This window comes from Xylocopa sonorina, chromosome 7 (assembly GCF_050948175.1).
Source record: "Xylocopa sonorina isolate GNS202 chromosome 7, iyXylSono1_principal, whole genome shotgun sequence".
Classification (NCBI taxonomy): Eukaryota; Metazoa; Arthropoda; class Insecta; order Hymenoptera; family Apidae; genus Xylocopa; species Xylocopa sonorina.
This window is the reverse complement of record NC_135199.1, coordinates 8051555-8063957: the sequence shown is the minus strand read 5'-3', so window position 1 is coordinate 8063957 and position 12403 is coordinate 8051555. Positions and strand designations below refer to the sequence as shown.

General features: G+C 34.1%; 1 protein-coding gene and 1 non-coding gene across 3 annotated transcripts; both read left to right on the top strand.

The window, feature by feature from the left end:
• Nucleotides 1-31: 31 nt before the first annotated feature.
• On the top strand, nt 32-7920 carry LOC143425004 (lamin Dm0). Of its 2 annotated transcripts, XM_076897430.1 has the most exons (9): nt 33-670; nt 3237-3549; nt 3641-3933; nt 4019-4213; nt 4327-4555; nt 4910-5131; nt 5220-5324; nt 5908-5966; nt 7092-7920. In XM_076897430.1, the coding sequence occupies exons 1-8, from the start codon at nt 267-269 to the stop codon at nt 5929-5931; spliced, it is 1785 nt and encodes a 594-aa protein (XP_076753545.1). In that variant the 5' UTR covers nt 33-266; the 3' UTR covers nt 5932-5966; nt 7092-7920. The 2 variants fall into 2 exon arrangements, with proteins under 2 accessions (XP_076753544.1, XP_076753545.1); XM_076897429.1 differs by lacking the exon at nt 5908-5966 and having other exon boundaries at nt 32-670.
• A 4410-nt stretch (nt 7921-12330) lies between these two features.
• On the top strand, nt 12331-12403 carry Trnav-uac (transfer RNA valine (anticodon UAC)). The gene has a single exon. It is a non-coding gene; the product is annotated as a tRNA-Val (tRNA).

Genomic DNA, 12403 nt, shown 5'->3' with positions numbered 1-12403 from the left:
GTATATACTCGGACGTAACCTATCGCGTCAGTCGATTTCGTTTACTAACGCAATATAAAGATGCACATACGGAGATTGTTTCGTTAACGTTGGCGTCACCATAAAACTGTTCTTCCGTTGACTGAGGCAGTAGGATTTGGGCTTCGATACTTTTTTAACCGCTAAAAGCGTCGTTTACGGACACGGTGTTACTGTGCACCAAGTTGATGATTCGATAGTGCGAGGGGAAGTGATAGTGCTATAAAGGAATCGATTATTGTGAAAAGATGTCAACGAAAACGACTAAGAAGACCACAGCGGCGAGTAGCGCGAGTAGCAGCGGGCAATCGCCACAGTTCACATCAACGCCGATCGGGCAGAGACCAGGAAGTCCTCTCAGTCCTACCCGTTATTCTCGTCTTCAAGAAAAGCAAGATCTACAAAACCTAAATGACCGATTGGCTTGTTATATTGACAAAGTACGGCACCTGGAAACCGAAAATTCCAGACTTACGCGGGAGGTACAGACGACCCAGGAGACTATCACCCGCGAAGTATCCAACATAAAGTCTATGTACGAACATGAATTGTCTGATGCAAGAAAATTACTGGATGAAACTGCTAAGGAACGAGCGAAACTCGAGATTGATACCAAACGATTGTGGGACAACAACGAAGAACTTAAGTCCAAGTAAGTCTCTGTTTCAGTTCAATTTGATTTCGGTGAAATAACAGTGTGTCTCGGATATGTGAACCGATGTGATATCGAAAGGAAGAGGCCGAGATTATCACGAAATTTTACCGTTTCTCGTAATCACTGTGCTTAATACGTTTTAACGCTGATACTTGATGCATGTGTTATGAACTTAACATCTGATGGACTTAATTGGTTGTATATTTTTCTTGTGTTCCGTACAACTCCTATTTTTTATGGGTGATTTAAAAAAGATATTTGTAAATTTTGCATGCGAACTTTATTCACCCGATAGATACTGCGAACGTACAGTTGTACATTATAAACAAGTTAGTTTTGGGTTTAATATTAATAATGTACTTACAATTTTTGTTACTCTTTTCACAATCAATCATTTCAACATTCCTACAAATAGATATCTGATCCTGTCAGACTTGTTTACATACGATTTGTCATATACTCTTTTGGATGCAATTTGAAAGTGTTTCTGTTATGATTTGATTGTATCATATAATTAAAGTTTATAAATACAATGCATGAAATTAAATAAGAAAATGTAACAGAATAGAAAGTTAATAGGAAATTAAGAAAATAATATCTATCTAATTAAGAAAATAATAAATATCTTTATTTAGTTATGATTCATTGCATTCCTATGTTAGAACTGTTGATAAGGTTATGTGTGTAACAGGTAATTATATATATCTATGTGTGAATACTAGGTTGTATACATATTTAATTAAATGCTAGTATAATGTTTCATATTAATTTAATTATTTTTAATGTAAAATGACATTTTGTCTCTCTCTTTATTTGTTATTCATTTGTTGGTAGTAATAAATAAGTTTCTTTAAAAATAAATATGAATATTATGTTTCCTATGAGTGACTAAATATCTGAAATGTCAAATGTGGAAAGATATTTACATTAGTATACTGCTGTGACGGTGATTCATTCATAAAATTCACGAATGTTTAATCAAGATATGAGTACTGATATTGTACACTTGTATGAATAATTCAACATTTGTTTTTGTGTTCTTTGTAGGAACAGTAACAGTAAAAACAATATAGATTGTACCTTTTTCTTAGAAATATATAAGCGGTATACAATTTAGTAGAACTTACAAAGTATTAAATTTCATTGATGGAATTAACCATACAATTTTTGCATACTTGGGTGTGCCTAACTTAAAACGTGACGTTACTACGAACGATTGCGTCACGCTTACTATGCGGCGGTGATGTCATCTTCAACAGCTTGTATAACCTCGACTGAAAACATTGACCTCCTTTCGAGCAAGTGTTGAGCAATCGATAAAATTACAAGCAAAACGAGAAACAAGCGGGAAATATTATTCCGTTCAATTGTCAGGTTAAAAAAAAAAGAAGGAAACTGACTTTTTTATTTATTCATTTGAAATTATTGCGTATGTTCAATGTTTCCCAATTGTATTCAGTTACATTTTACAAAATATTTTTTAAAACGTATTTCCTAAAAAATATTATTCATTCAGTTAATTAAAAATTGACATTTCAGTTAGATCGAATGTTTTACCTTTTTGACTGGATTTGATATTTCGAACGAGATGGGATATTTTCACGATCGTGTTTTGTTTAGAGGGTATGCCCGTGTTATGTTTGTGGACGCCGCTGGAGGTGTACCGTTGTAATTCTCTCCCCCTAAGCTCTCGTACAATTTTTTGTTCCTTGATAATACTATGTAGATGTTCTGTTGAAACATTCCAAGCAATACTTTCGATCCTTATTTTTATCCGAATTTTTATTGTTGCTACAATACTCTGCTGAACATTTCTCACGATAATTCAGAATAATTTTGTAAAGTCTACCACAGTTATCAGCATGATAAGACTGTATGTATCGAATATATAAACATTCCAAATCTTTTACGTAGAGTTATGAAAAAGGATGTTTTTTATAAAGAAAATAACATTCAACGAGAACGTGTTTTCTTATTCTGATATTGTAAATTAAATATTGAAACAATGAAAATAAAATTGCACTTTAAATCAAGTATTATCAATTGCACGTAAAAGTTACGTGCAATTTGTAAATTTTGTATTTTTCCACTCAATGATTTTTAATTTTATACACTCTGTTTGTTACTTTTTTTATATCGTGTGTTTTATAATAGTAATAGGTCAAATTTGAAGATAACGAAATATTAAATCCCTTCGAGACATCGTAGTAGGAAATAAAATTCTCAATGTGGGTCGTTGATTAAAATAGAAACGCGAAAGCTCACCTCTTCTTCCCGACTGCCGGAATGTTGTAAACGATTGAGATTTTGTCACTGAATTCATTCTGCACATAGTTTATAAGCAAGTAAATAATTTTTTTTACAATATAAAATATCAAATTCGATCCTTACAATACAAAAATGAAAATTAATATATGCACAATTGTAATATTAATTTTAAAAAGATTTCGACCTCGAAGTTTTTAACACTTTAACGTTAAAACATTATAAAATAGGAGATATGCAATATTTATATCTTTTTTAAGTAATCAATTTTCTAAAGATTCGCATAATTTTTTTGTAGACTTGATAAGAAATTGGTGGACTTGCAAGTTGCGGAAAGAAATTTGTTGGTATACGAAACACGCTGCAATGATTTGCAATCACAGTTCAATCAGTCCCAGGCAGAGCGTAAGAAGTTGGCCGAAAGAGAAAGAGAGTTGGAACAAGAGGTAGAAAAATTAAAAGCGTCGTTAGAAGATGCCCGTAAACATCTAGGGGAAGAAACTTTGAATCGTATCGTTCTCGAAAACAATATTCAAAGTTTGAAGGAAGAAGCCAGTTTCCAAAATCAGCTATTCCAACAAGAACTAACAGAAACGCGATCAAAGCGGCAGGTTTGTATTAAGTGATATTTAGATGTGGAAATGAAAAAAAAATTTTTTATATTTAGGTGTTTGTTAATAATCTATTTATTCATTTTTTTAGGTAGAGATATCGGAGATAGATGGTCGTCTCGCTGAACAGTACGAAGCTAAGTTACAACAATCCTTGCAAGAATTACGAGATCAATATGAGGCACAAATGCGAGCTAATAGAGAAGAAATTGAACTGTTATATGAAAATAAGATCAAGAATTTAACAGCTCATGCTCAGCGTAACAGCGGAGCAGCTAGTTTAGCTGTTGAAGAGTTAAGACAAACAAGAACAAGAATTGATTCACTCAATCAAAAGATTAACGAACTAGAAGCGTCAAATAATGCACTCAATGCACGAATAAGGTGCGTTGAAACAATAATTGATATATTTTTTATATTAATGTTCGATATTTTTAACCAGCGTATATGTTTGTTAATTTTAATATAGGGATTTAGAAAACTTACGTGAGAATGAGAAAGCTCGTCACGCGGAAAGTTTAGCATCCTTGGAAGCAGAATTGGCGCGTATACGCGACGAAATGGCTCAGCAAATACAAGAATATCAGGATCTTATGGATATCAAAGTTGCACTTGATTTGGAAATTGCCGCATATCGAAAACTTTTGGAATCAGAAGAAGCCAGGTAATAATAAACTAGGACTCCTATGCTATCATAGCAATGATAATTGAAAGAGACTTGTTGATGCTTAAATTAGCTACTATCTTATATTATATATAAAATTTATTTGTTTACAGATTAAATATCATGCCTACGCAATCCACTTCAACGTTATCTAGTGGTAGAAGTACTCCTTCAAGACACACTCCAATGAGAGGTGGAAAAAGAAAACGTACTTTACTAGAGGAAAGCGAGGAACGTAGCAGTACTGACTTTAGTGTATGTGGGACATCTAGAGGGGATGTAGAAATTGCAGAAGCTGAACCTCAAGGACGATTTGTGAAACTCACCAATAAAGGAAGCAAAGTAAGATACTCATTACTGAATGGGATACTTAACTCTTTCGCTCTGCTGCGTTATAGCGAGTAAAAATGCACTTGCTATGGACGGGACGAGATACTGGTGACTGGATGCTGACCTACAGATACAGTAGAATCTCGGTAGCTGGTCGAAAAAGTGGGGCTGGAAATATATGTAAATGGTCGAGAGATGCATACAATGAATGAGATAACCAATAAGCTGCATGAGATTCCACTGTATATATACTCTACATCCGTGTTTGTAGTTGAAGTTAGGTGATACCGGAGGGAGCGGAGAGTTAAATATATTCATATCGCTTTGGTTTAATCATGTTTGTATATTATTTGCATTTTTTTATAGGAAATAGGACTTAGTGGATGGCAAATTATTCGTAAAGCTGGTTCTTTAGAAACAGTATTTAAATTTCATCGTACTGCGAAATTAGAAGCAGGCGGTACTGTAACGGTATGGTCGGCGGATATTGGTGCCACACACGAGCCACCATCAAATATTGTTATGAAAGGACAGAAATGGTTTACAGCAGACGTTATGACAACTACACTTTTAAATAACGAAGGCGAAGTGAGTCTTTTTTTTTTAATGATTTTGTTCATCGCATATTATTTGAAGAGTTTAAACAGTCATTTTGATTTATTTAATGTTTAATTAGGAAATGGCTACTTCAGAATGTAAAAGACAACAATTGTCTACATCTGTGTCTCGACATAGGGAAAACTTAGGTTTTCGGCCTTCTGAAGAACTTCATTATCAACAGGTATGTTCCAATAATTTAGCTATAACGCAAAAACAAAAGTGAAGATTAACAATTAGTGTTATACTTTTAAATGTTACGTTGATTGGTTTTAATTAGGCTTATTTTTTCTTATTCACAGCTGAAACATATGATAATTAATTTATTTTTGTTTTTGGGTATAAGTATTCTTTTTGGTATTCCTTTTTTCCAATATTCAAACATTTTCTTTGTAAGTAACAATTTTAATAAGGACATTGAAAATTCAAGTAGAAAATATCATAAAAATGATCTTTGAAAAATACTTATTAATTGTTACTGTATATTTATAGTTGAAATGAAAGCTTAGAAGCTAGTTACAGAAAGATTAATTATATTATTATTTCCATAAATTATTCCTTTCTTTCCAATAATTGTATTTGATTATCGAAGACAATGTGGCTATAAAACATTTCAACTTCTGTTTTGTTTATAATAAATTCTAATATAAATTTTATTTAAACTGCCCGTATTTTTCTCTTAATTTTATTGTTAGATATATTATCATAAATATAAAATAAATAAAATCGGGGTGTGTATGATCAACACTTATCTTCTTATTCCATAGAGAAGATATCTCTACCCATATTAAGTGGGCGAGCGAACGGTTCTGATGGGTCAATTTATGTAAGTTGTTTTCAACTTATCGAACGTTAAAATAGTCGCCGATGGTTGTCATTCGCGCTTCAAGTAAAAGGAATTATTTGGCTTTGTATTTTCTTCTTCACAGCATCTTATTTTCATGCTCACGCTTAACTAAAACTTCATGAGTGTTAAAAATAAGTGTAATCTCTTGTTAAAATAGAAACATCTCATTAGTTAACCACATTGTCTTTAGGATACATGTTTAAATAATAAATTTTCTCATTGTACATAGAAACGTGTAGTTAATGTTCAACATATTTTGTTACCATTGGTATTGTTGCTAACACAATACTACTGGTATATTATGATTTCTTTTTACTTATATCAAGAAAAAAGTTTTAATACTAAAACTTATTAACAAATAGTTCTTATTTGTTACCATTGCATTAATTCAGCAAACTGGTTGGATTTGACAGGTGTTGATATTTTCTTTATGCAGTAAGACAAAAAAGAAAATAATTATTTTTCATTTTTGTTTATACGGGGCTTAGTAAAAAATTTGTTGCTCTGTTGCATGCATAAAAATTGTTTTTATTTTAATATAATTAATTGTATCAATTACACGATGAAAATATTTTTAATCAATTTTATTAGGATTAACATTTCTTTCGTACGGTAATGTATTTTCATTCTCTTTCATTGATTCTGACTGTTAATTATGCATTATTCATTTAATTGTATTTATAAAACTGAAAATTAAATGCAAGTAAAACATTTCGAATGTTAATAATAAATTAATATTTTTATTAAGGACGATCATTATCACGTACGCACGTGCATACGAGGTGCGATAATTTAAATCCCAGAATAAATGTGCCGATAACATTATGTCGTTATATCGCACATAAAATTTTCATACCTTATATCTGTATAATTATGTACATTTTACGCGTATATTGTGAAATGAGCGCACACAATCTCGTCTCTTCATAAATTTCTTAATAAGACATTAACATTCATTAATATTAACTTAAGATTCTGTAACTAATAATTGTCGAATAATGTATATAAGAGCGCAATATAATCGCTCCATATGCTAATTCGATTAATTGAATAATACTTCTGTATTCTTTTCGTATAAAAGTATGATTCTTTCCTTTGTTTCAGGGCGAGCAACAAGGAGAGGAATTCTGTCGCCTTATGTGAAAATAAGTCCACAAAGAGTAATTTTAAGAATTCTAACAGCACGTTTACAAAATACTTGAAAACAAAGTACAGAAAGCACTTGAGAGAGCCTCGTTTAAGAATCGAGTCTTCAGAGTTTCATTGATACAAAGGATTCGTATAATGTTTCTAATGATATATTTTGCTTTTAAGAAAACAATAAAGAAGAGATATAAAAAACAGAATTCACGACACTATGTTAGTACTTTATACTTACAGAGATATGTACAACGTATCGAGAAAATATTATATGTAACATAATGTTTAAATCAAACTTAACTAAGAGTTTCATGACGATCGAGACGGTTACTGCATTTATATACTTGCACTTCGTACAAAACTTATTTGTCCGTTATATCAGAGTTACTACTTTATGGGATAAGGAGCACGAATAATCTTTTCACCGAAGCGAACTATTTTTGGCGTACCATTTGTTTCTACCTAGTCGTTATCGTGCCTTTTTAAATGTAAAAAAAGAGATCTTTGTTCTTAGTAGATAATAGTATTTATTTTTAAGTACAAACTCGGATGCAACAGGAGCGTGGTGCCCGCCGTACGTAATGTTCAGATTCATTTATTTGTCAGGGAGATTTTTCTTGATCTCTACACTGATACATTTCAGTTCTATATTCTGGTTAATATGGAAGAGGAACAGATGAAAAGCTATGTTTAACGCAAAATGTAGTTGCTCCAACATCCGGAACATCATTTTGTTAATTGTATTCAACTTTATACCATTTATACCAATAAAAAATATCTATAATTAATCATACTTACGATCTATTTATTTACAAAGTTTACACCTAAAAATTTTTTGAGATATGTGCAATCTTTCAGACAATTTGTTTTATTGAAAAATTTTATACGAAAATATTCTTTTAGATGAATGGTATATTTTCTTTGGCCTTCTTACAAAGTGGTAACAGGATATGTGGCGATTACATTTTTTATAGTTAAGCCGTAGTTGGCATGCTATCAGCGGTTGTGGATTTGTAATTACTTGCGTATATCGAAGTAGGAAATTGCGTTCCTAAAACACTGATTGCATTCCTGTTCATGTATGTATTGGTTTATCGTTTATTCATTTATAAATCTATTGTACTCTCTATGCAGTTCGTTCATTTTCTGGCTCAAATTTCGATTATGGTGTACATATTTCAAGTTGATCGCCGATTACATCCAGTGTAGTTAAAAAAAATTATAAAATGTATTTTGTAGCATTATGTTTGTAACAGAATCGTTTAATTTTTAAGATTCTCAAGTAAATGAAATCGTACATCGCAATATACAATATTATACAAATTATGTATGATCGAATTCATTTAGAATATATTAAAATACAAATCTATTTAGAATAAAAATAAAGTTTCTCTTATTTTTGCTGTTCCCGTCTTTCGCGTATGTTACATACCGTAAGTACATATATTATATACCACGATATAATCACATGTATTATATATTAAGAGCATAAATTTACAGTAAAAATATGAAAATTAATAAATTACGAGTTGTTATAATGTTAAGGTTGATTTTGGCAATTCCCGACTTTCAGGAGAGTGGGATGGTAGTGGGGCGGGTATATAAAAGCAGTGCGCGGCTGTTCAGACCTTTTGGCTGTTTGGACGCCGCGGCGAGAAGGTCAGGGTGAGGATGAGGATGGTCGCTGCTAGTGGCTAGCTGTGGACAAGCCAAGGGTAGTGGACACTGGTGGATGATTGTGGACGATTGTGGACGATGGTGGATGGTGGTGGAGGACCCAAGGGTAGTGGACACTGGTGGACACTGGTGGACACTGGTGGACACTGGTGGACACTGGTGGATGATTGTGGACGATTGTGGACGATGGTGGATGGTGGTGGAGGACCCAAGGGTAGTGGATACTGGTGGATACTGGTGGACACTGGTGGACACTGGTGGATGATTGTGGACGATTGTGGACGATGGTGCATGGTGGTGGAGGACCTAAGAGTAGTGGACACTTGTGGATGATTGTGGACGATAGTGGACCATGGTGGACGTTAGTGGACGTTAGTGGACAGTGATGGAGTCAATACTAGTGGATGATTGTGGATAACTGTGGACGCTTGTGGATGACTGTGGACGATTGTGGACGATGGTGGACGATGATGACAATGACTTTTGACTGACGATTGGTGAGTGAACGAATGAAAGATTTAACTATTCAGAAATGGATTGTTGGGTCCCTGCGTAGTTACCTCCACGTGGTGGACCTGGGCCCTTGGTAACGTTTTTGAGAGATTGCGCTCTCCAAAACGATATCAAGCTAAGGACTACGCACGTAGATATAAGTTTAGTTGTAAACTCGATACTAAAAGTATCAGAATCAGTTAAAAGATTACAATTTACAGTTTCTGTCTTGTAGAATGATTTCATAGACTTACTATCATTATTTCATTTATTTTTTTTCATTATCCAACTATTATTTTATTAACTTTGTAGTAGATTAGAATAATTCAATCACTGGTACCTTTAGTATCGAGTCTTTTTCAATACAATTTAAATCTTTCAAGTCCTTTTCAGGACTTTGAAACTTTAAGTTGGATTGCAAATAGTATAAGTTAATTTTAACGAACATATTTGTACATCCACATAATATAATTTTATAACTGTGTAACCTGAATCCCTCCTATCCTGTCTTTCCTAATTTATCTCAATCGAGTATAATTATGGTCGTCGTTAATCAGTTCATTGGGTATCATGTTCATTACTTTTCTCTCTGTGGTGTTTGTTTTCGACGGAGGGTTGTTCTGTAAAGTAGTGTCATTATTCTCTTTTCATTTGGAAACGAGGAAATAGTATTTCTGATGAATACGGCGTTGGGGTTTCACCTTTTCCAAGATTCTTTCCAACTGTTTCACGTGAATATTATGTTTTTCTCGTTATTTGATGGTTGGAAATCCATTTCGTTCCTTTTTCATTTCAATTTCTACGTTCGACGCTGGATCACCGTTGGGTCACCGTTGGGTCACCGTTGAGTCACCGTTGGATCGCCGTGGGATGCGTGCGACCTTAGTTATAAGCACTTAGATTTAAGTAATTTAATTGTAAGTGAATTGTAACAAAATTGTAAAGAAATCCATTTTCTTATCCGAAGTAAGAAACAGCCATTCTACAATCGCGTGTAGTCAGTACTGATAAACATGCGTTACATTCTCCCTTGAGTATTCTAAGTTTCTGTTACGTGAAATCGCTTCACGTATTTCTCTTTTCTTTTCCTTTTTCTATTCGTTCGAGATTTAGTCTTCCATTTCCACGCAGCGAAATAGTCGATACTCAATCAAACTGATGTGGTTTTCGGAGCCCATTGAGATTTCGCAGCCCTTGTCGATTGGTACGCCCGTTGGGTACTCGACTTGGGTATAGGCTTAGTACATTGGACGCGCTCACGCGGGTTCGTTCCGAGTAGCTCCTACCCCGTGTCGCTGGGGTCTTCGGACCTGCTGTAAGACGACTTGGGGCGGTCTACGAAGTTCGTTCTTGTCGTTGGGCAATGCGTCCTACTGCTAAGTCTCGCTGAGATCTTGATGGTAGCCGCATTCACCATTGGGGAGAGCGTGGTATCAGCTGTTTCGTTGTAAGACGTGGCATAAACTTAATTTGCTCGCGATTCGCGTCGGGTATGGTTCACCTAGTGACTAGTATTGAACCATCGGGTTAGAATCCTCTCGCGAGAATCTAACGCAGGTTTATCGGTACTTGTTCGTGTTGATCGCGTCGCGAATTTTATCTCAATTCTTAGCTGAAATTAGTTTCTTTTCTTAACTTTAACTTAACTTAATTTTGTTTCCATTTTTACTAAGTGTAATCGTCTTAAATATCGTACCGTAGAGCACTTTAATTTTGTTTAAAGTGTTAGTAGAGTCACTTTAAAAATTTCACTTCTGGTAAGATAATGGCATTTCTTGTTATCCCTCCTCCAAAGTCCATACTGCAGTTTCTGAAAATCATTTGTAGATTTTAGAAAATGTATTGTGGATGCCACGTTTAAATTATTAAAGTAGAGTCAGTCCTCGGTACCTTCTGTACCGAGAACACTTGAATGTAATGGAGGGTGGATGGGATTAGGGACATAGGGTTGGGTCCTTGCGTAGTCACCTCCTCGTTGGTGGACCTGGGTACTTGGTAACGTTTTTGAGAAATTCATTAGTTTCTCGAAAACGATATCATGCTAAGGACTACGTATTACAATTAAGTTATTTGCGACTCACTTAATATTTTCTAAACTCTTTGCAGGACTCTGAAGCTTTACACAGGCTACGAACGAATAGTATCAGCATTTTTAGGGCAATTATTATATCTTTTATGTGAATATACCTTAGACTATTTAATTGCGTCGATAGATAGAAGAACTATTAGGTAGAGGTAAGAGAGAGAAAGATATATAAGAAAACTATAGGAAAGAGTGAGACAGATGATACCTGCTCTACTTTGGAACCCTTGGCGCCATCTCTGTAAAAAGTGCTCAAACTGGTCGCACAGCGTTATCGACAGCGAAGTAAACTACTTAAGACTACTAGCGCCATCTCTGTGGAAAGTGCTGAAACTAATTACCGACCAGGTTTCAGCGCTTCTCCAAGGGATGGCGCTAGTAGTCTTCAATAGTTCACTTCGCTATTGATAAAGCTGTGCGACCAGTTTGAGCATTTTTTACGGAGATGGCGCCACGTGTAATCAATGTATATATTAAGATTGCTTTTGGTGGCAAATTGAAAATTCTAGAGAAGACAAACGATCGTAATATACTTCCAATGCGTCGAATGAAAATTATGATTTATAATTTCTGATGCGGATAGATCAATTTTTCTGTATAACGATTTCATAGATTTACTTTCAACTATTTCTTGAGTTAATTTTTACGAATACATTTATATATTCGCATAATATAATTTTGTATCCGTGTAACTTGAATCTCTTCTATCTTGACTTGCCCAATTTGAATGGTTGGAAATCCACTTAATCTCTGCTTTATTTTAATCTCTGCATCTCTAAGTTTCTACACGAGCAAGAACTCGCTTGATACAGATTACTTTTTATTTGTTATACGAAGCTAATTTTTATTGCAACTCTACGAAATATATAAAAATATTCTTTAGTAGATTCTACAAATATTTGCAAAGAATAGTGCACCGCAATTTCTAAATTATAATCGAAACCAACATCGGGTTCCGTGGTGTAGCGGTTATCACGTCTGCTTTACACGCAGAAGGTCGCCGGTTCGATCCCGGTCGGAACCA

Excerpts from the sequence above, each read along its gene's own strand:
- LOC143425004 (XM_076897429.1), top strand. The coding sequence starts at position 267 with ATGTCAACGAAAACGACTAAGAAGACCACAGCGGCGAGTAGCGCGAGT. Across the intron at positions 3,550-3,640 it reads AAACGCGATCAAAGCGGCAG|GTAGAGATATCGGAGATAGA; the intron begins GTTTGTATTAAG and ends TCATTTTTTTAG. Across the intron at positions 4,556-4,909 it reads TCACCAATAAAGGAAGCAAA|GAAATAGGACTTAGTGGATG; the intron begins GTAAGATACTCA and ends ATTTTTTTATAG.